The sequence below is a fragment of the Corvus hawaiiensis genome, chromosome 1 (genome assembly GCF_020740725.1).
Source record: "Corvus hawaiiensis isolate bCorHaw1 chromosome 1, bCorHaw1.pri.cur, whole genome shotgun sequence".
NCBI classification, from domain to species: domain Eukaryota; kingdom Metazoa; phylum Chordata; class Aves; order Passeriformes; family Corvidae; genus Corvus; species Corvus hawaiiensis.
Window position 1 is genome coordinate 30,336,738 of NC_063213.1, and position 25,292 is coordinate 30,362,029.

The 25,292-nt window shown below is 38.8% G+C and overlaps 2 protein-coding genes across 6 annotated transcripts in view; one reads left to right on the top strand and one right to left on the bottom strand.

The window, feature by feature from the left end:
* The window catches only part of FBXL2 (F-box and leucine rich repeat protein 2), a 51,022-nt gene extending 28,157 nt beyond the window's left edge, over window positions 1–22,865 (top strand). For 2 of the 3 annotated variants that reach the window (XM_048297999.1, XM_048297991.1), the window contains exons 4-15: window positions 927–1,001; window positions 3,861–3,955; window positions 6,145–6,213; window positions 6,300–6,395; window positions 6,702–6,828; window positions 7,024–7,098; window positions 10,234–10,364; window positions 14,251–14,311; window positions 15,727–15,771; window positions 16,063–16,119; window positions 19,841–20,053; window positions 21,007–22,865. In XM_048297999.1, the coding sequence (XP_048153956.1) occupies window positions 927–1,001; window positions 3,861–3,955; window positions 6,145–6,213; window positions 6,300–6,395; window positions 6,702–6,828; window positions 7,024–7,098; window positions 10,234–10,364; window positions 14,251–14,311; window positions 15,727–15,771; window positions 16,063–16,119; window positions 19,841–20,053; window positions 21,007–21,114 (1,152 nt within the window). In that variant the 3' untranslated portion in view covers window positions 21,115–22,865. Of the gene's footprint in view, window positions 1–926; window positions 1,002–3,860; window positions 3,956–6,144; window positions 6,214–6,280; window positions 6,396–6,701; window positions 6,829–7,023; window positions 7,099–10,233; window positions 10,365–14,250; window positions 14,312–15,726; window positions 15,772–16,062; window positions 16,120–19,840; window positions 20,054–21,006 lie in introns of those variants that run through there. The other variant, XM_048298008.1, reaches the window with a different exon arrangement.
* Window positions 22,866–23,069: 204 nt separating this feature from the next.
* Window positions 23,070–25,292, bottom strand: part of UBP1 (upstream binding protein 1) — a 35,858-nt gene continuing 33,635 nt past the window's right edge. For all 3 annotated transcript variants that reach the window (XM_048297968.1, XM_048297957.1, XM_048297976.1), the window contains one exon: window positions 23,070–24,939. In XM_048297968.1, the coding sequence (XP_048153925.1) occupies window positions 24,902–24,939 (38 nt within the window). In that variant the 3' untranslated portion in view covers window positions 23,070–24,901. The remainder of the gene's footprint in view (window positions 24,940–25,292) is intronic.

Genomic DNA, 25,292 nt, shown 5'->3' on the forward strand with positions numbered 1-25,292 from the left:
TACATCAACTGTGTACAATGAACTATATTATTATACAACATGAATGGACTTTATTTCATATTTTTCTTCCTTTCTTACAGCTGGGTTCGGTTTGGGGTTTAATTGGTTTTTTGTTTGTTTGTTTTAATGTATAATTAAGTATACAATTTTTTTGTTCCTATACCCGTATCACCCTGTCCTGCAACTTCAGTAAGTCTTGTGAGTCAGGTAACATCAGGTTTCATCTAAAACCCACAAAACTGCGTAAGAAAACCAAAGTGATTGAATAAATTGTATCTTTCTCTGAGAACTACTGGTCAGCTGGATGCAGTATTCTTTTTTTTCCGATTTTCCGCATATATTTGTGTTTCTCTGGCTTTTTTATTTTGCTTTCCTTTGAACAACTATTGCTTCAACAGTGAAGGACAGGCTCTCAAACACGTACATGTAACTTAGCACGTGTAAAGGAAAGGCCTGGTCCTAATAGTGGAAAGTCAGCAGTTTTCTGAATGGTTTCTGTTTTCTCAGAATAGTAACTAGTAAGGTTGAGGAACTGTGGTTTTATTGAAAGGAATCTCATCTGCAGCTACTTTTTTCCATTTAGATCTAGCAAAAGTAACTCATTAGACTATTTTACAAAAGCTTTTTAAGAATGAAGGATTCAGTCTTTCTGTGTATGTACTTCACATTTAATACCTTGTTTTCCAGTATGTTTTGTAGCCACAAGTTAGCCTTTGAAGTATCATCCATCTAGGAGATTTGAGATTAATTTCTGCAATTTCTATGTTTTTAGCTAGTTGGTACTGTATGACTACTAATACCTGCAATTTTTTTTTTTTTTTTAATGCTACCTGAAATTGTCTCGTTTGTAATATTTGCATTACTGAGAGGAAAATGAGGGGAGCAGGCAGTGGAGGTAATAAATAAACTGTATTTGTTTTCTGTAGGCATGGAATGTTTTAGCGTTGGATGGAAGCAATTGGCAAAGAATAGACCTCTTTAACTTTCAAACGGATATAGAGGTTAGTGTCCTTTTCATTTTTAGGGTATTTTTCATTCCTATGGAGATGTTTAAGAGCATTTTGAGTGCCCCACAGACTCTGCTTGTGTTCACACATTTTAAAGACTAAGTTCAAGGAAATAATACTGTGAAGGAGCAAATGAAATAGAATCTGTATTTGCCTTCTTGGTTTTTTTTTCTTTTTTCTGGATGAGTGTTTCAGTTTTGGTTGCGAGCTGTGTATCATATGATTTTTATTTATCATCTATATATAGAGCTCTAGAAATTCAAACCTGCTCATTTCCAGAACAGAAAGGTGTAAATGGTCCCTCTGGATGGAGTGAGATTCTTGGAATCACTTTTACAATCTAGAGGATAGTTTTGTTCCTGATCCCAAATCTCTCTGTGAGGGGGCCATCTAGTGCTGGAAGCTCACTGGGCACTTGGCTATAAGATTTGAAGATTAAAGCACTAAAGTGCTGAACAACTTTTCTTGCTGCAGACTTGCCTAGATTTGATTTGGTGTGTTTCTGATTACCATTTTATGACCATTTGTTTTATAAGGTTTGAACCTTGTGTGAAATACAGGTACATGTGAAGTAAAGTCCTTTCCAGTATATAATGAAAGGTTTTAGGGCAGACTTGTCTTCTGTAAGAAAAGCATGTCTCCATTAATGCTATTGTAGATGTGCATAACAAAATAAAATAAGACATCTGAAAATGAAGAGAAGTATCAGTGGGGAACAACAATTACTTGATTCAATCTGAACTGGTTTATTATTTGTTGTTTGATACAAATTAAATTTAGACTACAATAATAGATTTCTTTCTGTATTTTATGTTTTAGCTTCTTAGTTGCATGAATAAAATCCAGATGTGTTTAATTTGCTGTATTTTGCTAACCATGGTACAAACTGTTCCTAAAGCTTTACGGTAACATAGAGGGTAAATTTTTTTAACTGCTCTTTTAAAACTTTATTGCCAACTCCTGTGCTCTACTCACCTTAAGCAAGAGGATCTTGCAGAGGTAGGAGAAAGATTTTTGGCATCTGTCAAAGAAGACTTACAGCTTTAGTGTCATATTTTCAGTTGCTTTTAAAAAGCTTGTGTTCCTCATTTGCTAAGAAATGAAGAAAAACTCCACAGGTCTTCTGTTGATAGGCCTTTTCTGTGTCTGCAATCATTTTGGTATTTAGAAACACAGTATTGTATTTTCCAGTTTTCAATATTTTTGTCATATATTTTACCTAGTGGTATTGCCCTCTGAGATGCTATATTTGTAGCATGGGATTCAGGAGGAGGGAAATTAAGTTATGATCTTCTTTTGCTATAAAAAGCTATTGTGGTTTGGAGCAATTCAGTTACTTCAGTGTATTATATTTAAGTACATTTGTAATATAAACCCCTTAAATTTACTCATAAGAGTGTGTTCAATTAGAAATTATTACACAGATTAGCTCTAAAACAAATTACAGCTTCACATTTGGTGTCCAAGAACTCTGTTTAGCTGTTTTAGTAGCATATTTTTTTGTCTATGGATTTAGGACAGGTAAAAGCTGCTAATTGTATTTGACAACTTGGTGCTCAGTTGGACTTTCTGGAGATTTTTCAGATAGTACTTGATCTGAGAATATCAAATAATGCAAAATCAGGTTTTGTGAAATTTTCTGTATTTGAGACCTCATATGGTAGAGAATCAAGTGGGGGGAGGGGGAAACCCTATGAAAAGTGTTTCTTTTCTATCAAAGATGTGTGATCTTGAATTTAAATGTACCTTAGGATTTCTTGGTCTGTGGAACCAATTGTAAGCTGGGGTAGGTTGAAAAACTGGCTTTTGAGTGACAAATTACTCAAACAGCTAACTGCATTTGAATGCACTAAAGTTGTCTTCTTGAGAGGTTTTACATGATTAAAGAAATAAACGGGTTTGGGAAAACTTCTCACTATTCGTTTGCATTTTCTTTGAATAATTTTTTAGGGTTTGCTTTTTTCTGCAATGTAAATTTAACTTGCATTGTATCTTGTTCATGAAAGAATTTATCCTTATAGTAAAAGTAGTTGGCTTTTGCTGAGCAATAATTCTGATTAATTGAAATGCTTTAAAAAAGATATGATTTTCGGTTTGTTTGTTTTGGTGTAAATTCCTCTGAGCGATAATATAAGCAATGTTACTTACGGACCAAGAAACAGGCTCTGATAAGAAAATATTTTCCCATAGTGATGGCCAGGACATTAGTATTAGAGAAGGGCAATAAAATATAACAACATGACAACAAAAAATCCACTGACCTGTAATTTTATAGGTATTTTTAGATTCAAAAAATAAAGGGAGAGAAAAAAATGCACAGTGCTGTTAGGTATTAGTCCTGTTTTTGCTTCTCCCACCAAGACGTTTGGCACCTTTTGATTGCAACCATCCCAATGGCAGGAGCTGTAAAACAGGAACTTAGTGAAGTCTGTCGTGACGTACTCAGGTCTCCGTGGGCAATTTAAACTTGCATGCTGTAGGAGTGACTGGGACTCTTGAGGAGTGGCCAAGCCTCCCATTCTACCTCTGGGGCAGTTCCTTACACATCTGACAAAACTTGAAGATCATTTTAGTAGTCTTAGTAGGCAGGGTCTGCTGTGACAAAAAGTTGAGCTGTGTGCGAGTGAGTGAAGAAAGAGAGAATTAAAGATTTAATTGAATAGCACTTAAATGTGAGGGGAGATTCTCAACATGTAACTAACTATTCTTTCTTAAAGTAGCAGAAGAAATTCAAAGAGTTGTAGTTCTGATGGGGTACAGCTGGGGCTGGTCTTAACTCCTGGGATTTTTAATTTGGTTAGAATATTATGTCAGAATAAAGCTCAGCTAAATCTTCCTTTTATTTGGTTTAAGGGTCGTGTTGTGGAAAATATATCGAAAAGGTGTGGTGGGTTCCTGCGACAGCTTAGTCTGAGAGGATGTCTTGGTGTTGGAGACTCCTCTTTAAAGTAAGTAAAATCCTTGACAGAGGCGTCACTTATGTCCTGATGTCCATACCAAATGCAATTGGAGTACTGTTACATTTGCTTGTATTTCTGAGTGATGACCAAAATGGGATACTTAGGTAAGTACTAAATACCTTAATAATGGCCAAATGAGTCCTTGGCTTGAGATCAAAAGATAGCTTCTCTTATTTTCTAGGAATGAACTAAGAAATGAAAGCTGTGCTTTTCAGGAACATGTCTTTTTCTTCCATTAGGATTATGTTGATATTGCTCCATTTTCAAGTGGTTAAAATGTTTTCAGTCTATGATCTGGCATCCTACAATAGTAAGAGTATCAAGATTAGGGGTTGTTTTATAGTTTGTCATCTAGTTTGGACAAGAGGTGACCCTAGCAGTAGGAGGAAGGATGAAGACTGATACAACTGAGTGCCTACAAATTCAGGAAAGACGTGGGATTCTCATCTTGGTTTAAATAAGAACAGGCAGGCAACAAGAACATCTTGGGAGACTCTAGAGAGAGCAATGATGCTTCTTTTACACAGTATATGAACTGAACTGTGCAGTTTGTTCCTAGAAGAATGTTTGAATCTATATAAGCTTTTTCCAGTGCAAACTGTTTAGCCAGGTTCCTCTGGATATTTCTGAGTGTTTAAACCCAAAGATCCTACCTCCAGCTGAAGGGTCCTTAAACCATAAGTGCTTTAGGGCTCACGGAACATTTGGAGGAGGGCTTGGGATCTGGCTTTTTGCAGTTATGCTTTCTCCCTCTGTCCCCAGAGCCTGGGCTGGATGATGTTCAGTCTGATGTAGTGTGGCCATTCTCAGGTTGCACATATAAGCACAAAGATTTTGTTAAGCAGTGGGCATTAAGCTAGTGTCCTGTGACCTGTAGCTTTTTCTAGAATTTATAACTATCTAAGTCAATTCATTAACTTTTGTCTCTAGAGTAAATTCATGCAGTGCTAATTTTCAGATACTTGTTCTGAAAGTGATTTTTCCTGTAGGGCTATTTGTCTTGAGTTGTTTCCAGATCCATTAGTTTTGTGGGTGATACTAATTTCTCTATTTATCCTTCTTCTACATCAACTTTTGTGTAAAATAGCCAATTACTGATGTAGGTATTGGCCATGTAAGCACTGAATGTTTGTGGCAGGTCTGTCAGGATATGCCCCACACTTTAATCTCAGACGCAGTTTGCTGTTCCTCCAGAGTGAAACATCTTTCCAAGTGATTTGACAAGTGTCTTGATTGTAAATCTCCCTCCAGTACATGAATTTTGGAATAGCTGTTTTGAGAATTCATGTGGAAACTCTTGCCAGTATAACTGCTTGCTGGGGTTTTTTCCATTGTTTTCAATCCACGCTGGAGAGCCAGAAGTTGTTACCAGCTGAGTGTGTAGTCGGATCAGTTAACCTGGGCAAGCCTCCAGACAAAACTGGTTTTGTGTGTTTCCTTCCCCCCTGCCAATAAAATCCATGCAGTTGAAGGAAACATGGGCATAAAAACAGTGTTCTGAAATGCAACGCAGCTGTAAATATTACTTTGCAGAGATGAAAAGAAAGTTTATGTATTTCTTCAGGGTAATTATTATAATGATACATACAGGCTCTCAGCAGTATAATAGCTCCAATCATCCTTAAAGTTCATACCCAGTAGTGCACACTGATGCTTTTTAATTTCTAAAATAATAAAGAAGCAATTTGCAGCCTACAGGGCTGGCCATTGGTAGTCCAATAGGCTTAGGTCACACTTGGGTATTGTACCAGGTGTGTCCCTTTCCATTTGCTGTGGGAGCAAGCTCCTTATTAAGACCTGCAAAGGCGTCAGTAATGAGATGTGCAAAATCTCTCCCCAGAAGCCTAATGTTTATCTGATGTGACACTTGAAGCTTTCTGTTTATGCCCTTTGAATTTTTAGTTTTTACGGTATTTGAAGCAAGTTCTGGCTTACATATGGCAGAAATAACCAGCTTTCCCAAGTGGTAACACTTGCCTAAGACCAAAAACTTGCAGTAGGAAAAGGAAAAAGCAACCACTGAGACAGATGTATTTGAGGCACACTTTGCAATTACTCTGTGGCTTGGAGATCAGGCTTTTCCACCAAGGTGGGAGGAGGTGCGGGTCAGAGCGTGCTCTAGTGACTGCATCGCACTTGGGACATTCTATCAATTCAGCTTTTCCTTGCTGTTTCAGGACCTTTGCGCAGAACTGCAGAAACATCGAACACTTAAATCTGAATGGGTGCACAAAAATCACTGACAGGTAAGTCAAAGGGGTTTTTTGATTGATGGGGAAATTTGGAAAAAGAAGTAGCTGAAGGTATTTTTAGTGTGTCTGCTGTTTTGCAGCACGTGTTACAGTCTTAGCAGATTCTGTTCCAAGCTGAAACATCTGGATCTGACATCTTGCGTAGCCATCACGAACAGTTCTTTAAAAGGCTTAAGGTAAGAAGATTCCGTGTTCTGTGTTAAAGAAAAGTGGTTAAAGAGCTGTTCAGCATTTAATAAAGTTTAAAAATTGGTGCTGAACCTTAATATTGTGAATCAGCACTGGCTGTATTCTGTATCTAGGACTTCTTGGGTGTAGACTATGGTGTTTGTGTGTGGTCTTTTCTCATGACTTTTCTGTGGAGGCCTAGCACAGTCTACTGGCTATCATTAATTTCTAACAGTGTGTTTAATTTGGGTTTCCCACTGTTATGACTATTTGAAGGCTGGATTTAACTTTATGTATTTTTTTAATTCTCCCAGTGAGGGTTGCAGAAATCTGGAACATTTGAATCTTTCCTGGTGTGATCAGATTACGAAGGATGGTATTGAAGCACTGGTGAAAGGGTGTAGTGGACTAAAAGCTCTATTTCTTAGAGGTTGCACACAGGTACATAATTGCTTGGGTGATCCTTTAGGAATAAAATTTTATTTTGGGTTTTTGAAATCTCCATGAATTAAAAAATACCATTTTTGTTATAGTATTTTGTTCAATATTGCAAGATGTGTACATTCTTTGGGCTGCTTTTCTGTGCTTTTAATTTCTTGTTTCTTTTCCTATGTCCAATTTAATTACTGAATACAGTTAGAAGATGAAGCATTGAAACACATTCAAAATCACTGTCATGAGCTTGTAATCCTGAATTTGCAATCGTGTACAGTAAGTATTTGAAGCTTCCAAAGGTACATTCTCTAAGAATCAGAAATCATTTTTGAATGCTAATGAATTGATCTGCTGCACACTTACTTAAGTCAGATAGTACATTTCTGCAGTTTACAGGATTTTGTGTGGAATAGTGGGTTTAAATGAGCTGGCTGTTTCTCGAGCTGATTTTTGACTTGAAGTGTTGGGTTATTTTTTTTCCCCTCATTACGTCTTTTAACTGTGGTAAACTCTAGAGTAAGAACTAACTGTATTCATTCAAATTCCATGAGCTGCGTAGCATTTTGGTCTATTCATAATTCTAACATTTCTAATTGAGCAGAAGTCATGTTCTGGGCCACATAATTGGGAGTAAAATGTAATGGCATCATAACTGAAGATGATTCAGAGCCATCTAAGTAGCAGAAGGGCATGCCTTTCCAATATTAATGGAAGAACACATTCATTAGTAATGAAACAACTGGGAATCATTCATGTACTTTTAATTCTGCTTAGAGAACACAAATTATCTTTGCTCCAGTTTATATTTGCTTTTTTGTTGTTTCTGATGTGACTTTTCAGGAACGGGAAAGGCCTTGTTTTAGGTTTTAAATATCTAAGTCATTCTTTCCCTGCAAATAAGCCTTAGAAAATATTGAAATAAATTAGAATTTCAGCATTTCAGTCATGCAGATTTGAAGAATGAAATTATATTTTTGTTTGTTTGTTTTTGAAGTTTTCTAGTTTTATTGCTAGAAGGTGTCATAAAAACCTGCAAAACTTTCAGATCTGTTTTACAGGATTATTCCAGAATGAATGTGGCATGGGAACATTTTTTGTTGATATTGAACCTAATAGATTTCTTTAAAGTGTTGGATATTTTTGAGTGTTAAGGATAATTAAAAGTTACATTAAAATTGCAGAAAATAAGAACAATACAAATACAAAGCTTGAGATTCCATGATCCAGATGTTTAGTGAAAGAGAATTTTTCAGTCTGAATGTAGGTGCCAACTGAAGCTGGGCAGTTAAAGATAACAGCAGGGAAAGGAAGTTCCTTCTTTTGATCACAACCACAAATAAATGAAGTCAGTACATAATTTCCTCCCCTTTTACTCTTTCTTTTGCTGTCCTCCTTCTCCCAAGTTCTTTTTCTGTTGTGTTTTTCCTGAGACTAATGACATATATCAAGGCCAGCCTTTTCTGACTAATTTTATGGAAGGCTCTCAAGATGTCTGATGGTAATTAGTTCCTATCTCTCCCACTTAACAGTGGCATTGGCATAGAAGTGCACCAGAGCTTTCCCTTGGTCAGGGTATCTGTTGTTATGTAGTACAAACAAAAAAAACCTCCCGAGGGAAAGTATTTTTCTTTTGAGTTTTTTGAGCTGCTAGTCTGTGTGTCCTACCTAATTACATGTGCTTTAAAGCTTTGTTTAACTGGAGGTGTGTTCTGCTTGCTATGGCTTGGAAGCACAATTCCAGAAGCATCCAGGCTCCTTATGATCAAAGGGATTTTTACACAGCAGGTGTCCTTGTGCTTTATATGGCCCTCACTGTAATTCTAGTGACTGTGTCTTATGGGCTGTGTAAAATGCCAGGCCAGCTCCAGCAGCTATGGAGTGAACTTATATTAGCTCTGGAAACTGCACATCTGAAAGGTCCCATCTTTAGAGAAAGATTTTAGAAACTGGGGACTTGCAGGCATTTTTCAAACACTTTTCTTTCCTGACAGGGATATGGGCATTGAAATCACAAGCAATTTCAGAGTGGGGAATTTTCATATATAACTTGAGGGCTTTTTACAGCAGCATAAAATTTACATAGTCCTTACCTTCAAAGCAGTCCCTTTTCCCAGTAATAGCGTCATGAGTATTTCTCAAAGGAAATGAAATAGTTCCAGAAAGTAACATGGTTTTGGAGAGTCAAATCCAGAAGTACCTGTCTGATTTGGACAAAACTCCAAAACTTATCTTCTTACTTGTAGATTATGCAAATCCTTCTGGATCCCCAAAAAGAAAATGAGACTTCTAGTTTTCTGCCTATAATAAGTTGACTGAACTAGTTGCAAATCTAAACTTCTGATATTAAAATGTGCTGGGCTGGGGAGGGGAGGGGAGCATAAGGTAATCTCCCTTTGTGCTGAACTAGTACTATTCCTCATCCTGTTTTCATCTAGGAAAGGTTATGTTTGTGGTAATAGCATCAGAAATAGGCTACAGTTGTATGAGCGTACTCACGTGAGGGGCTTATACAAGGATTGTGTATTTTCTATTAAAAATACAGTGTTAGTCTTTGCTACTATTGCAAGAGTAATATTAAGCCAGGAAGTAAAACAACTTGTTCCAGACAGAAGAAAAATTAAATTCATAGTGTTAGGAGGAGGAGGAGAGAGCTTTTTCCAGAATAGAAGATTTGTAAACAAAATCATATTTGCACACACACAGTAATCCAGTTCCTCTTGCTATTTTGTGTGCAGCTGCAATGGGCCTATTTCTTATAGTTCCTGTTTCAGAGAGAAAATTTGTTTATTCATATTCCAAATTTAAAGTTACTCCTTATGGAATATCTACTACAAAACAATTTTGAGAAATGAAAAGTCCTCTTTTGAGTTAAATCTTTCATCTCAAGACAGCTGTATAGGTAGGGCGAACCTGGCTTTTACACTTACCTTCTGTAAAGAATGGATTATGTGTAATTTTTTCCCTGTAACTCTTGCTTCAAAAATTATCAGAAGGTGAAGGATTTTGCCCTTGGGTCCTACTGGTCCAGTGCAAATTTGGTAGTTAGCTCTCCTGCTGTGGAGCTTTAAAATCTCTTTTGCACTGTTCCCAAAAAAAAAAGTGAAAAATTATAGAACAAAAGCAAAGTGAAAGAAGAAGACAACAACAAACAACACTCACTCACTCTGTGCTTCAGACTGCCTTAGAGTAGACTTAAGGTCTGCAGAAAAATTCATAATTAAGTAGGAATTGTAAGTGTTGATTATCTTCAGTGTTATCATTGTATGTGGTTTAAAAACTGTATTTTTTGAAAATCTGGGTTGCCTTGGTTATATACAGTGTGACAGTGGCAGTTCAGTAGCAGTGTCTTGAGTTTTGTTCTTGGCTGATTACTTGATAAGGAAGTAACTTCAACCTTCTTCTGTGTTGCAGCAAATTTCAGATGAAGGCATTGTGAAAATCTGTAGAGGATGTCATAGACTGCAGTCACTCTGTGTTTCAGGCTGTAGCAACCTGACAGATGCTTCTCTCACAGCCCTTGGTCTAAACTGTCCAAGGCTGAAGTGAGTATGTCATGAGTGTGTTGTATGTCATGTTCTTACTGGCCTGATCTGAGAAATTAACTTCTGAAGATGAGCTGCATTTGCAATCAAAACATTAAGTTAGAAGTACATAAACTTGAGGGCTGGTCCTCTGTAGCTGTCATATTAATGTAGTTCACTGTATATTGGAAAAACAAGAGTTAATATATGACAAAACATGCTGAACTAGCATTTTAATTCTCTGCTTCTAGCTAAATATTTTAGGTACTAATTACAAGCAAGAAAAAAAATATATGTAAAGCCCATTCTTTTCTTTAAAGGTAAAAATATCTGTGGTTGTGTTGTGTCTTGTGATGTTTGTACTCTGATGTAGTTTTATGCAGTCATCTGTCTTACAAAAAAAATAGCTACATCATATCTGATTATTATATTTAAAGATATTTTTATTATAAGAGTGCTTTTAATATGCTCTGCAGTACTGCCTGGTGTTCTTAAACTCTAGTATAAAGTGTGCTCATGTCTTTGCAAGCACTGGGGACTAATATTTATGAGAGATGTTTTGAACAATAGGGGCTTAGCAGTTAAAAATAATATAAACTTCCACATTGGTGTGATTTGTACAAACATGTATGTTATGGTGGGCTTTAAAACCAAAGCTCAGTTATGCAGCAGCTCCCTGATTGTGGAGACATATTGTACACACATATAATACTTCTTCTAATTTTAATGTAAAGTAAATAAAAAGATAAGATTTTTGGGTGACAAATTGCCATTTATGACAGGAACATGCGGGAGTCAGAACTTGCTATCCTTAAATCACAGATAGTGGAGGAATGTGTAGTCTGTAAAAATCAAGGGATGCTGCATTCAAATGCCAGTGTACCATATGCTGACACAGAGTGTTCCTTTAGCTGAATGAGTGAAAAAGAGCTTTTGTGACTGTAGAAAACCTGTTCTTAAGACAATTCCAGGCTGACAGTCCCCTTTGTGCCACTGTTCATATTTATTAGGGGCTTAGGAGTCTTCCGACACACTTAGAGGTTTTCCCTAGAAAGCTGTGCTGGTCTTTTGCCACCATTTCTCTCATTTTCTCGATTAACATCTCAGATGGGAAATAAAAGGAGGTCTAAATTGCTGTTAGTTGTGCAGTTCTTTCCAAGGGCAGTACAAGTGCAGCAGGAATTGTTTTAGCCTTGGTAGGTGAACTGTCAGCCCTGTCTGTGCCACGAGGGGGAAGGCGTCCGCCACTCTCCTCCTGTAATGAGGAACAGCATAAGGAAAGAAAACGACCCTCTGCAGTGATTGCTGCTGAGGATTACTGTGTGTTGGAAGGACAGAGGATACAGCTGGTTGCATCTAGACTTTTGGGATCATGGATGGAAAGTACTTGAAATTGTCTTGGAAAAAATTATCTTGGAAATCAAAGGGAAATGTAATTCCACATTTGTTTTGTACCTTCTGAATATTTCAGTGTTGAGTGTGAAAGAAAACTCTGCTGCCTCTGTTGGACTTGCTGGCTCTGTTAGGAAATATTGGAGTATTTTCTGTGCTGTGCTACTCTCACTTCAGGATCTATGCTGCTTTCCATGATACTGCTGCATTTCCATGATACTGCTGCATTTCCATGATGCAGCTGTTACCAGTCACAAATATGTCCTCGAACAAAAACTTAGGTCAAGCTTTCAGCAGACCCTTCAGCTGTATTTCTTATCTCACATCAACATAGGGGTGTCTTGTCATCCATCTTTACATTTACTCTTTCAGGTGCTTGGCACCTTCTCTTTTTTTTTCTTTATTAGCACTTTTTAATGCAAAAATACCGGTAGGTATTTTGGCAAGGCTTGTCAAGAAAGCGCCTGTGAACCATGAATGTCTTTGTCTGGGTGGGGCTGTGGAAGTTAGGATCATGTTCCTTTTAGCCCCACCAGCTGCTAATTCCACAGAAGTAGGGAGGTGTTGAGTGCAGAGACATTCCAGGTGTGCCCAAAAGGCAGCTGTAGGCAATGAATGCAACTCTGAGTCTGCCTCATAGAAAATTTCTTCATAAGAGTGGATAATCTGCTTTGGATGTCATTTTGCCTGATTAGCTCCCATGTTAGGTACTTTTCCACAAATCACTGGGTGAGAAATTCATGTCAGCTGTAAGAGGAAAAAAGAAGAGCCCTCTGTATTTAAGCACAGTCACTAAAACAAAAGCAAAAATTAGAACTTTGCTCATTATTTCCATGCTGCCCAGTGCCTTCCCACCTGTTTTTTCATACTGGGGCCTGATTGATGTAGCAGGTGTGTATACAGCTCACTCCCCATTCTCATGTCCTGACTGTCTGCACACCCAATTTCAGGAAAACTAGAGGTGCTAATCTTCTGGTTTCTTGTTCCTCTGTTTCTATACTATTCTTTTCTACTGGGTATGCAGTAAGTAGCATCCTCACTATTCTGGATGTTGCAGATGTCATTCCCTCTCCACCCCTCTTTAAAGTCAGCCATGTAATGAGATGGGATTTGTAGCAACTAATCAATGAAAGGAGGTAGAAGGATAACAAATGTGACCTGAAAGATGGGGTTTTTTTCTGGTGGCGTTTTTCCCCTTCCTATTTGGTATCATAGGCAATTTTCAGAGTAGCTGAGAGTATTTTATGATAGACTGCAAACTGCCCTTGATGGAAGGGCACAGAATTCTTGAACATGAGTCTGAAGAAAGTCCAGAGGCATTAGAACCATCCATTTGGGAGGAGGTGCCTGTCTAATACTTGGCTTAAGTTTCTCTCATACTTCTGAACGTTGTTGAAGACTGTAACTCTGAAAGTGGTTTTTCAAGCCTGTGGGGCTGCTCAGCTCTAAACTTGGCTGCCCTCTTGCTTTTTGCTTGGAAGAGGCTGATCCAGCAAAGTCATAGTCAGAGCCCCACATCCTGTACTTTGGTGGGGTTTTAATCTGCTCATGCACCCAGTGTGGCTTTTCCCTTTGCACTTTCTCTCTAGAGAGGGAGTGTTCTAATGACCTCCTAAAGCAATGGAAGGATCTGGAGGCCTCTCAATATTGCCACAAAAAGTTCTTTTGTGCCTCTTTCCCTGCCTCCTCCCCACAGCCCCAGTATAGCAGCAGTGTTTGCTGTGGTAAGTTGCACTTAGTTTGTGCTGCTCATCCCATGGCGCTGTGGTTTCGTCTTATTCATCTTGATACTCACTCCACCTGCAAAGGAAATTGTCCATTAAAAAAAGGACAAAGAAAACAAAGACAACAAAACATTAGTGGGATGGAGGCCTGTTGGGCATACTAGTGGTGCTGTTGGGGGCACTTGACCTCTTGGGGAGTTTTTTTGTCAGTATTGCTTCCCAGTTATCTTTCCAAAACACTGTATTTTCTTTAAGGTTGTATTGGTATAGTTTATTGGTTTTACTGTGGGATTGGAGATTTTAAGCTCCTTGCTTTCTGGTAAGTTGCTTCACTGTGCTTCATGCAGAGGCTCTGAGGGGATTTCTGATAAGTACTTTCTCAGTTTTATGGCTTCCCAGCAGCCTTTGTTTAGATAACAGGTTTTAGATGCAGGCTTCATCTGCATTTTCCTTAACTCAGGGTTTATTTTCCCATATCTTGCCTCAGATAACACATGAGAAAACTTGGTCATTATGCTTTTACTGAAACAAGAGGTTAAAATGCCTCTAATTGTGTGTAATTTTTTTCCACTAAATGTTCTGTGACTGTCAGAATCTTCTGATAAACTGGATTAAAAGTCTGCTTTTTAATTTCAAATCACTGTGAAAAATAGGGGTGGGTGTGTATGTGTATATATATATATATATATACACATTTGCTATTGACAACTTCTAAGTTGCAGAAGACAGATTTATATCTCAAATACACTTGCTTTTCTCAATATTTTCTTTAACATTTTAAACTTTTCTAGGATTTTGGAAGCTGCAAGATGTTCACATCTTACAGATGCTGGGTTTACCCTTCTAGCACGGGTAAGGGTCATTTCAGAAGGTTACAGCTCGCCCTGTTTCATTGCTGCTGAGCAGCTGTGAGTTGACGTAGTCCTGCTGGGAAGCAATATGAGAAGAGGAAAATTAAAGTAGAAAGAAGCCAGTGGAGGAGGGGACTAAAAAGCTATTTTATGTCTGGATTATACTTAGATCTGCAACTTGATCTAATTTGCCATCTATCATTGAATTTGTCATTTTTTTCCTCTTTTTCAGTTTGTTTCAATTGAATTTATTATGCTTAACATAATTCTAAACTTGTATTATGCATTCTAGCCAAATTTCCCTTACATTGATGACACACTCCCTTGTGATATTTACATCCAAAAAATCAGCATATAATAGATTGTTCTGAGGATAACTTTAAATTACAGAACACTTACATTATACATAATAGACTATAAGCACTAGTGCCCTGGTTCCTGCTGTAAATAAGAATATTGGTGGTGTCAAATGCTTTGTGTTAGACTTGTGAATTGCTGGTTGGGAAATTCGAACACAAAAATTATACTCTGTAAATGGGATTCATTTATGCTGCTGGTATTCAATGTGAATAAAAAGGGGTTTTTTTTTGTAGCCACAGCAGTTAAACAGAGTGGTTTTCTAACTGTTCAGCACTACAGCTTCAGGCTCTTGGTGGTCACCTCAACCCTGCTCTTGGGGGCTGCAAGTTACACTTTTTTTCCTATTCCTGGAAAAAATGGATTGGGAATTGAGCCAAGCTGTGGCACTATGTGGTCTGGTGCAAGGCCACAAGGTTACGTCCTTTCCTTGAAATTAGTCATGATTAGATGTTGAAAGCACTTCTGAAAGCTTGCTGGGGGTCTCTCAGAATGTTGAGAAAATTGCTTGTGTAGGTGTGACATGCAGCTTTCTCCCATCCTTAAAGTAGACCCTATTTTGGTATTTTCAGCATTTATTGGCAAAGCAATTTGGTTTTAAGGCTTCTTTCTAATGTATGACAACGAAGAGAGATGTGCCATGGGCTTAAGTGTATTCCAGATGAGTTTGGTGCAGGCTGATAAACGCGGAATTGGCTTTAGTGCATGGGGTGTAAATCCCGTTTGGAGTGAGGGGGGAAGGGAAGCAGGGGTGCTGAGCACTGGTATGTCCTGTTCAAACCTTACAGGGCAAGAGAGAGACATTTCACCTAGTAAGAGAAAGGCTAAAATGTCGACATTTGAGAGGAAGGTGGGGTATTGGCTTGTTAATTTATCTGTTTTTTCTTTTAACACTTTTTTTTGTCTTTTGATGGTGATCAAATATTTGAAGGGATTTATATCACAGTTTCCCCTTGCAAGCTGTGCTATCCCATATTATTAGCCCCGTGCATGATTTTATGTCTCGATGTTGTTTTATTTAATTTTTTTGTTTATCTGTCCATGTTTTGTTTATTGTAGAATTGCCATGAGCTGGAGAAGATGGACTTGGAAGAGTGTGTTTTGGTGAGATTTAATATGAAAAGGAATATTGAATGTGCAGTGTAAGGATGCAACACATTAACACCTTCATCTAGATGTTCTTTGGTTTTTATAAATAGTGTTGTGTTTATGGTAGGAAATAAAATAATTATTGGGAAATTCTATACAGGGAAATACTTGGAAAGTAACAGGTGATAGGTTGTTCTCCAGAAATAACAGAACCCTCATCTGGTAGAGAAGGAGATACCTTTTTGGAGGGTTGCCTCTTCTGCTATCTGTTGCTTATGGCTTACGTCTGGTTTCTTTTATTCCCAGATAACTGACAGCACATTGATCCAACTTTCCATACACTGTCCTAAGCTGCAAGCACTGGTAAGTGTAACTCCTGGTCTGTAGCCTGTGATACTGCCCCCAAAGCACACACACAGACTGCTCCTGCAGTACAAGCCCAGGCTGTTCAGTCTTTGTCTAGAAATCATTCCTGATGTACAGTGATACTGTCAAAACATGTGCAAGTTTCATAAGTATTCTCAAAGCAGCACATTACTCCTGAAATATTTACATGCATTGTGTGATTAAAAAAATGTTACCAAATCAGTGAGTAATAACCAGAAATCTTTCATTTTATGGTTAACATCCTTCCTATTTGATTCCTTACATATTTGATTCAACTTAAAGCACTTAGATCCTTTATGGATACTGTGAAGTGTTCAGTAATGGTTTTCTTAGGGGGTCTGGCACTTCACATCAAATATTGAATAAACAAAACCACCTAGAGAAGACAAATATAATCACTCTGTAAGCAGTTTTGCATGCAAGTACTTTTTTCCAAGAACTACATTTACATAATAAATTATGGAAGGTTTCCTTGGATTTGACTTTTAAACATAATTGGAGAGGATTGAGTGGGGTACTCTGTTTACTGGATTTCAAAGAACTGTTTTCTAGGGAGTGGTGGCTTAGATCTTTCAGATCATCAAAACCAATTTGAGGTAACATAAATTTGTCTGTTCTTCAGTCAAGATACTTGAAAATTACTGGATTGTTCTTACAGTAGGAGCTCCTGTATTTCAGGCCAGTTGTCCTTTAGTGTAGATTTGTTATAACTACTTAAATCTATGTGAGAGAACAAGTATCTTTATAATCTGTTCTTAGATGGGATTAAAGGAAGGTGTTCTGCTTCCTTAATTAAATTGTGTTATGATTAGTGTTACTCAGCGTTACTAAGGTAGCAGCATGAGGAAAGATGGCTTTTCAAAGGAGCTTGGTCACTATTTTTTATTGTTATTTTTTTATTTTTCCTTATCAACTGTCCAGCTTAACTTCTGAACCATCATTCTTGATGATAAACCAAATGAGTTGTCAGGAGATGTGGAGCCATTTATATGGGATATGTTTTTGTATTGTAATTCCAGTTGCAACCAGTTCTTGCACGAGATCTTTTGTACCAGTTCTGTCAGTGCTTCAACAGAGATACCACAAAACATCATAATGCCAAAGCATATTTTTTCTGAGTCTGCTCCTGTTTGCTGGCCCTTGTGTGTTTGCCCACAGACAGGGAGTGTGACATTGGTAAAACATCACGGCTTTTCTAAGGAAACCAGGAAACTTGATTTCTTTGGTATATATATATATATCTTTAAATATAACCTATGGGTGGGAAGGATACATACTCAGAGATTGTGTGTGAACAGCAATGGCTGAGAATTACAGGAAAAGACATGACAAGACTGGCAGGTGCCAAATACACTGCATGAACTAATCTTGGTGCTTCCAGTGTCCTGTAAACTCCTGTGCACTGTGCTTTAGTGTATTTGCAGTTAGAACAAACATTTTGGAGTTGCAGAGATCAACTTTGAATTTGCTTTTGTTGTGTTTGGAGACTCAGTAGATGCTGGAAATAGGCAAATCTTCCTCAGTATCAGAGTATTCAAGGGCTTTATTGCCTAATGTACTTAAGAAGTAATTTCTGGTTAAAGTATTTAATTGTACATTTAAATTAGTAGAGAAACTGTGAAATATTCATGGTGGTCCTGAAGATGAGAAGGCGAGTGAATTCTTCACAGCATGTGAAGTTCTCATAGTATGTCTTGCCGTGCTTGATTTATACACAGCATTAAGTATGTGTTAACAAAAAAATAATAATTTGACCATATCTCTTTGTTCTCAAGATTTCAAGCAATTGTGTTAGTAAAATTCCTTATTATTAATGATTTTTAGAAGGCTTATGAAGTCAGAAAAATCCTGTGGTTTAATATGAAGTGAGTATAATTTGGCATATTTGTTCTACAAAGTTCTACGAACTCAGCTGTACATCCTGTATTGTCCTTGCAGCACCAAATACCGCGTCCCAGGAAAGCTGATTTTATAAGCTGCTTACTTCCTGGGGTGGAATACTCCTAATTAGCCAACAGCTTCACAGAACCTCCTGTCCTTCCTTGGAACAGCAGGTCTGTTATGAATGTTGGTTAACCCTGCAGCTGCTGATTGTTCCCAGGCTCTGAGCCAAACCAAGCGCTCAGAGCACGTACATAGAGAAAGGAGGTACAGGAGAGAGCTGATGTGTTTGAAGACTTGAGAGACTGCCAGAATGGGTGTTAGGAGTTAAAACACTGTTGGTAGGGGCAAGCACTTCATTTCTTTTGTCTTTTGGAGACAGTTTGCACTCGTTGTGGTGTTTCTTGGAGTCCCTGCTGGCTGCTCACGCTTGGTGTGTAAAATCGGACCAGCTGGAGCTGAAGGGAAGCTGCCAAGGTAGCTTCCTGTCAGACTCCAGAGGAGGTGCAGACCTGTCTCCCAGCCTTTCTCTGGTTCCCTGTTCATCCTGTATAGCAAAGGAGAAAAAAGCTGAGGACAAATTGTTTTAAAGAGCAGGACAGACCCCGTGTGTCTGGTAGCAGGCAGGAAATGCTTGTGATGTAGCTGAGGTGAAGTAAGATTGGTAGTCCCCAGGCTGCCCTGTCAGGCTGGAATGAAAAGATGAGTTGTACCCAGAGAGGGGCAAGGTTACATGTTAGTCAGGGGATTGGCAGGAGGTCCTTTTGAGCACTATTGTTTGCTTGCTCTGAGTTAAAAAGTGCTTTTGGACTGCTGCAAGTGTTTCTTCATCAGTTGCTGTCTGAAAAAAACAACCTAGGGCAAGGAAATGCTACTTCAGAACCAGGCACTGTTAGGTACAAGTAAAGGCAAAACACAGGGCTGAGAATAAAGCGAGGCGCTAGCTCAGAGCCCAGGGCAAGGGGAGTAGAGTTCACAGATGCTGCACATTTCACTGGGGAAGACTTTGAGAGCATTCATTTCAGTGGTGAGAGAGAGTGGTTTCTCAAGCCGCCTCTGAGGAATGTCTGTTTCCTGTTGTTGTCATCATCCGTGCTTCTCCAAAAGTCATGAATTCCCTAAAGAAATGAGGGGAGTGCTCTATGTGGTGCCACTGCCTGAGAGGCAGCATCATTTTACATGTTCTTGAAATTCAAGGGAGTAAAAAAATATGCTGAAGAGGAGGAGATTTTTTTGGTTTATTATGCTGACTGTTGCAGAAGACTGCTCCTGCAGCTGTACAAGATGTTTATTGCTCCTTGTCTGTACAGCCTGAGGTGCCAAGTGCTCATGGCTTGTATTTTTTGAAATCATTATTTGGCAAATCAGTCCATTGTGATTGTTCTTTATCTGTGCGGACTTGCACAGGCTTGGTCCTGGTGTATGTCTGAGAACATAGCAGCTGTGAAACAGTAACCCCTGAGTAGATACTCATCTATTCCCATATGTTCTCAATCATCCTTTAAAGTTGTTTCTGGATGTTTGCACTGTGGGACAATGGGAAAAGAATACTCACATTCATAGAGAGCAAAGGGGCCTGAGGAGTTCTGCCAGTGATGTGTTTTGGGACTCAACTTGTTTTGAAGCAAAGTTTAAAAGCAAGTACAGCAGTTTTGTTAAGTAAAGCAGTTTCTTTTTTTACTCTTCTGGATTTCAGCTGTATATTATTTGTAGTTAACCACTGGAGTGAAGGAGGTTGAAGAGGACTTCTGATGTCCAGAGGCTCAAGTCACTTAGGACTGAGGGATGTTGTTAATTGTTTGCCTTTCTGTTTTAGAGCTTATCTCACTGTGAACTGATCACTGATGATGGGATTCTTCACCTGAGCAACAGCACGTGTGGGCATGAGAGGCTGCAGGTGCTGGAACTCGATAACTGTCTCCTCATCACGGACGTGACTCTGGAACACCTGGAGAACTGCCACAACCTGGAGAGAATTGAGCTGTACGACTGCCAGCAAGTCACACGAGCTGGAATCAAACGGATCAGAGTATGTGTTTCCTGGCTTGTTCCCATGGAAATGCCAGAGCTGTTGCTTCTGCTTAAGATTGTAGGAGTCCTACAGGTCCCAGGCAAGGAAGGCTGGATAAACAGTCTGACTATCCTTCTGTTAGGTCCCCATGTGTGTAATTTCCCTATATGAGCAGCAATAATTTTCAGTTCTGACTCATGACATTTTGCTATTGGAATGATGAGCTCTTATCTTCTGCTTTGGTATAGTGGCATGCTTTATCCTAAATACATGTTATATATCTATCTATCTATCTATATATATCCTAAAATACATGTTAATACACAGAGCCAGTAGTCAAACATCTGCATGGATATTTCCATTGATGGGCTGTAGGGCCCTCAGGCCCTGGAATCCAGCCCCAAACCTTTTCCCTGCATATCTCACCCATGAGGTCAGGGACCACCTGCATTGCGGGGGCAGCGTTTTAGCCTTGAAGTGAAACTTGTCTGCAGCTTCGTATCCCAAGTTTGTGTCCAAACACTTTTGCAGCTGGAAAGCTCATCCCTAATAGTGACTCAAATTGAGGGCAGAAGCACAATTCTATTTCATGCTGCTTTCCAGGATGAGAGCAGCAGAGGGGAGTATGGGAGACAAGGTACGAACAAGTTGTCCTTCAGCAGCCAGGGTCCATCCCTCTTGCCCCTGCAGCAAAATATGTGCCTCTCCTGATGTGGAGCTGTCTGGGCTCATCAGTGCTTTGTTGGGAAACCAGGGGGAGCCCTGTGCAAGTTGGTGTGCCATAGGTGGATGGGTCAAGAGGAATTACATGTGAGAAGACAGCTTGGCTGGTATTCACTCTATAGATGCTTTCTTTACAGCTAACTAACCTTAACGAGAGAGCACTTGTTGGCACAACAGTTGAGGTGTGCTGCTTCTCTTTTCAATTCTGTTCTTCCTCTCCCATTATAATGCAGCCTTTTCACCCACAGGCTCATCTACCTCACGTGAAAGTTCATGCTTACTTTGCTCCAGTAACTCCCCCTCCATCGGTCGGAGGGAGCGGACAGCGCCTCTGCAGATGCTGTGTTATCCTTTGACAGTGAGTGCAGCCACACAGAAAATGTTGTTGTTGAAGAATGGGATGGCAAGTCAGCAGAAGGAGTCAGTTTCCTGACAAGTCCTAATGGTGGTGTTTGGTCATCCAGTTTTGTGACAAGAAAAGCGCTTTTTTTTTTCCAGGTAAAAATCCTAACGTAATGTGCAGCTGTGGATTAAGTTGGTGATGCTGTGGTTTGTATTAGTAACTCCTTCCTTCTGTTGGCATGAGAACTGCAGTACCGTGTCAAATGTGTGGGCATTGCAGCGTAGCAGCTTCTTGGTGGAAGTTCACGAAACTTGGAAGTTAAATTGCATTTGTCAGCACTACTTGGTGTGAAGTTCTGATGTAACATGGGGCTCGAGGCTGCCACGCCAAAGAACTGAGCCTGCTGTTCTGTAATATACACCACAGATCAAATATCAGGTTTAAGGACAAATCAGCTTTAGCAGATGTTGACCAAAAAATGCAAAGTAATCATAAGCTCTTACAGTGAAACAGCAGCTTGTTCTTTTTCATGATTCAGCTTCGTATTTAATTATGTAACAGGACATAATAGGTAATGTCAAAAGGTAAGGTAGTACCTCAAGATACCCATAGGACTAGAAATACTTCTCAAGTTTTTGTACTTGGTTCAGTTGAACTCTGCTCGTATAAAGGTTGCCCGTCACCGACACGTTCTGCCCGATGCCATTGGCCTTGAACTGTGGTAGAGCCTGTGCACTCTACTGTACCTGCTGCCACAACCATCCATGGTGCTCTCGGTAACGCCATCCCCGTGTCCTCCAGGACCTCCGCGGGGTGCAAGGAAAGGATGCAGCACTTCCAGGAAGAGGGGTGTAGCACACGTGCTTTTCTACAGATGAATGGAAAACAGGTTCAGCTACAGAAAAAGGATGGAGCAAGGAATTCAGTTCATCCCACCCATTTTAGCAACAAGCATATGGGCTCATCAGTCTGTAAGCAGTTGAACCAAACCAAACCTGTGGTTTTCAAATGTAGAAAGCCAAACTCTTCACATTTGATTAAGAAGCTGTCAACTTCTGAATGATAATAATGATAAAAATCTGTGTATCAACTCTTAAGGCCATGCTTTCATCCTTAGTTTTTCAGTGCTAGACAATTAGATAAACTTTTTTATATTAAGCAATTTAATTATCTGAGAGAAACTACTTGACAGTTCAGAAAGCTTTTTTTGTGTAAGTTTGATTGTGTGTGTGTGTTTGAAGAGTTCAGGGCCTGTGTTTACCGAAAATTAAAAAGCAGTTGGAAAAGCTACTACTGGATAGTACTGCCATTGCCCCCCTGCAAATTTTAAACACTTCTAAAAAGGAGTGAGTGTGAACATGAACTTCAACAGCCAGCAATGGCTGGGTTATGTTGATGACACACAGAGGATGGGGACAGTAAATGAAGATCTCAGCTTTGGGGTTAAATTACAGCTTGGACTACAGTACATGAATTTCTTTAGTACTACAAAGTAAGCCATCCTGGGCTTCTTTTGCACAGTAGTGGAGTGCTGTTACAATCATACTTAGAGTTCCATTGAGACACTGCTGGTGTAATGAGAGTTTTAACCAGATTTTATTCTCAACTGTACCAGGGCAGTCATTAGTACCAATATGTCAAGATGTGTTTTCTAAGAACATAATGAACCTTGTAAGTCTATTGCATTGAAGATGTACAAAAACAAATGGAACCTACTCTGATATAGGACACTTAAATAAACAATCAGCTGATGTCAAACTTGAATTTGTTGGAATTATTTCAAATCTAAGCAAGATTTCTACTAGAAGCAGAAGATCCATGTGAATAAACAGGGCTGGTTTACTTCACTCCCTTACCTTGACCTACCATGCTTGCTAGGACAGGTCTTGCAATTAATCTGAATCTTAACAATGGACTGTCTCTAATGCGGGTGTGGGAAAAAAAGAAGTAAACAAAAAGAAAAGCACATTTACAAAATTATTGAAAAACATTTATTATACTTAAATTGAAATGTGTACATCTTACTAAAAAACAAAAGCCATTTGCTGGTGCCATAATTTAATTCCAATTTCAAGTGAGCTGGACAAACTACTGTACAACTTTCAATATTCTTTAAAATTAGGTATTTGGATACTTTCCAATCAAGGATTTTTCCACTTTTATAAAACATTTGGATTTGAATATGGTGTGAGCTAAAAAGACACAAGTGTCAGTTGAGGGAAATACTAGGACCAGACAATACCCAAAGATGAACAACTTATAGGCAGAAATGTTTAAGTACATAAAATTTTACTTTCAGTGCAGAAAAAAACAAAAACAGGAAAAAAACTAGGTTTGATGAATTTAAATTTTCAAAATGCTACAGCTTTCAGAAGCTTTTCTGATAAGCACTTGAGCCAGTTATGAAAGGGGAAATGAAAAAAATCAAAGTTGCTTTTTTACATGCTGTAGTATTGGTTTACATGGAACACCGCAGCATAAAAAGCAAACTATTCCCAAGCTTTTAATCCAGAGATCAAGGTGAAACTTTCCAAAGGCACAGGATGACAGCTCTGAAATTGCCACCTAATATCTTTGGAAATACTCCCCTTTTAAGTACCTAACCAATTGAAACTTAATGTTACCCTAGGAAATGCTGTGCCATGACTCTGCAAGACACATCCAAAATACTGAGAAAGCACATTGCCTGTTTCAGAGAAAAGTAAATATTTGGTCATATGGAAGAGGCACTGTAACAGGTGTACAGTGTGGATGGATGGGGTGTGCAGGAAGGTCAACAGAAAAGGTAAGAGATTTGTCCAGAATAGGAACGCCAGCAGGGCATTCACGTGCTGGCAAGGAGACTTACAGGGTGTGTATTTAGTGTTTCTCAAGCAATTTATTCGATGCTGCTGAAAGCTATGACAGCCCTGTGGTGCCAGTGGGTCATCTTCCCTCATCAGCATAATTCCACTGAAAACCCCACTCCTCACTGCCAGTATTTTTAAACCCACAATTTTACAAGCAAAGAGTTAAACTGCAGCAGTGCTCCGCAGAGAACCTAGGAAACTAAACATAAAGGATGCATAGGCAATTTTTTCCATTAAATTCATTAAAGCAAAACACAATTACTTGGTACCCCATAGGATTTATATTAATCCCTCCAGTAAGGTACTATTGATAATGCAGTTTGCTGCATGCATATATTGCATCTGTCTAGGGCTTCTTAAGAGCCCTGTTCTGGCATTTACACTTCTTACATACACTCTTATACACAATTTACACGGGAAGCTGTTTTGACAGCTTTACTCTCAAAGACCTGACAACCTGATCACTATCACCTTAACTACTCATCTCCACACAGATTAGCATGTGCTCTGCTAACATCAAAAAATAAAACCAGCATAAGGTACAAGCACGTAATAGACAAACTGGCACAGAAAGGTAAATGCCCCAAAATAAGTTTACATTCATCTCCAACTGGATACAGATAATAGAAAAGCAGCACTGCTTCACTTCTATAAACTGTATCTACTGGCCATAGTTTGCCTTATTTCAGTGAAGGGCAAGCACCTTTGCTTACATTGTCTTCCATGCCTGTACAGAAGCTGTCATGGCATTATACCTCTCATGAGGACACTTAGCTATGGCAGTGATAAGAAAGTTCACCTATCAAACAGCTCATTAGAAAGGTCATTTTGTGTTTTCAATATGAAACATCTTATACAGTGAAGTTAGATCCTAAGGTTTTGGACGATCTTCATAATCTTTAGGCAGGACTTCATTCTGCATTGGAGTATCAGTCTAGCAAGTGTGTGATGTCACTTCAGAATTATATGGAAGCCTTCTCCATTTTCAGCTGAAAAAAGAAGGAAATGTCAGTCTGTCTTTCTTGACCAGAATCACAGAAATACAAGCCAATGCACCAAAACACCCAAGGATAGACTTAGTTTTGAAAATAAACTCATCCACAACAAAAACAGCTTTTAGAAGTTTCCTACTTGTGCTAAACAAAAATGTTATGATTAATGATTTGTAACTGGATCTTCGAAGTTGGGACAGTTTCTGTAGGTAAAGTTTGCACAGAGTTAAACTTGTCCACTGATTAGAGCCAATGCTGGCACCTTGTACCAGAAATAAATTGGACTTCTAAAGAAGAGTGGGATTCAACAACAGCCTACTGAAGGTGACCACTGACTAGCAGAGAAAGAA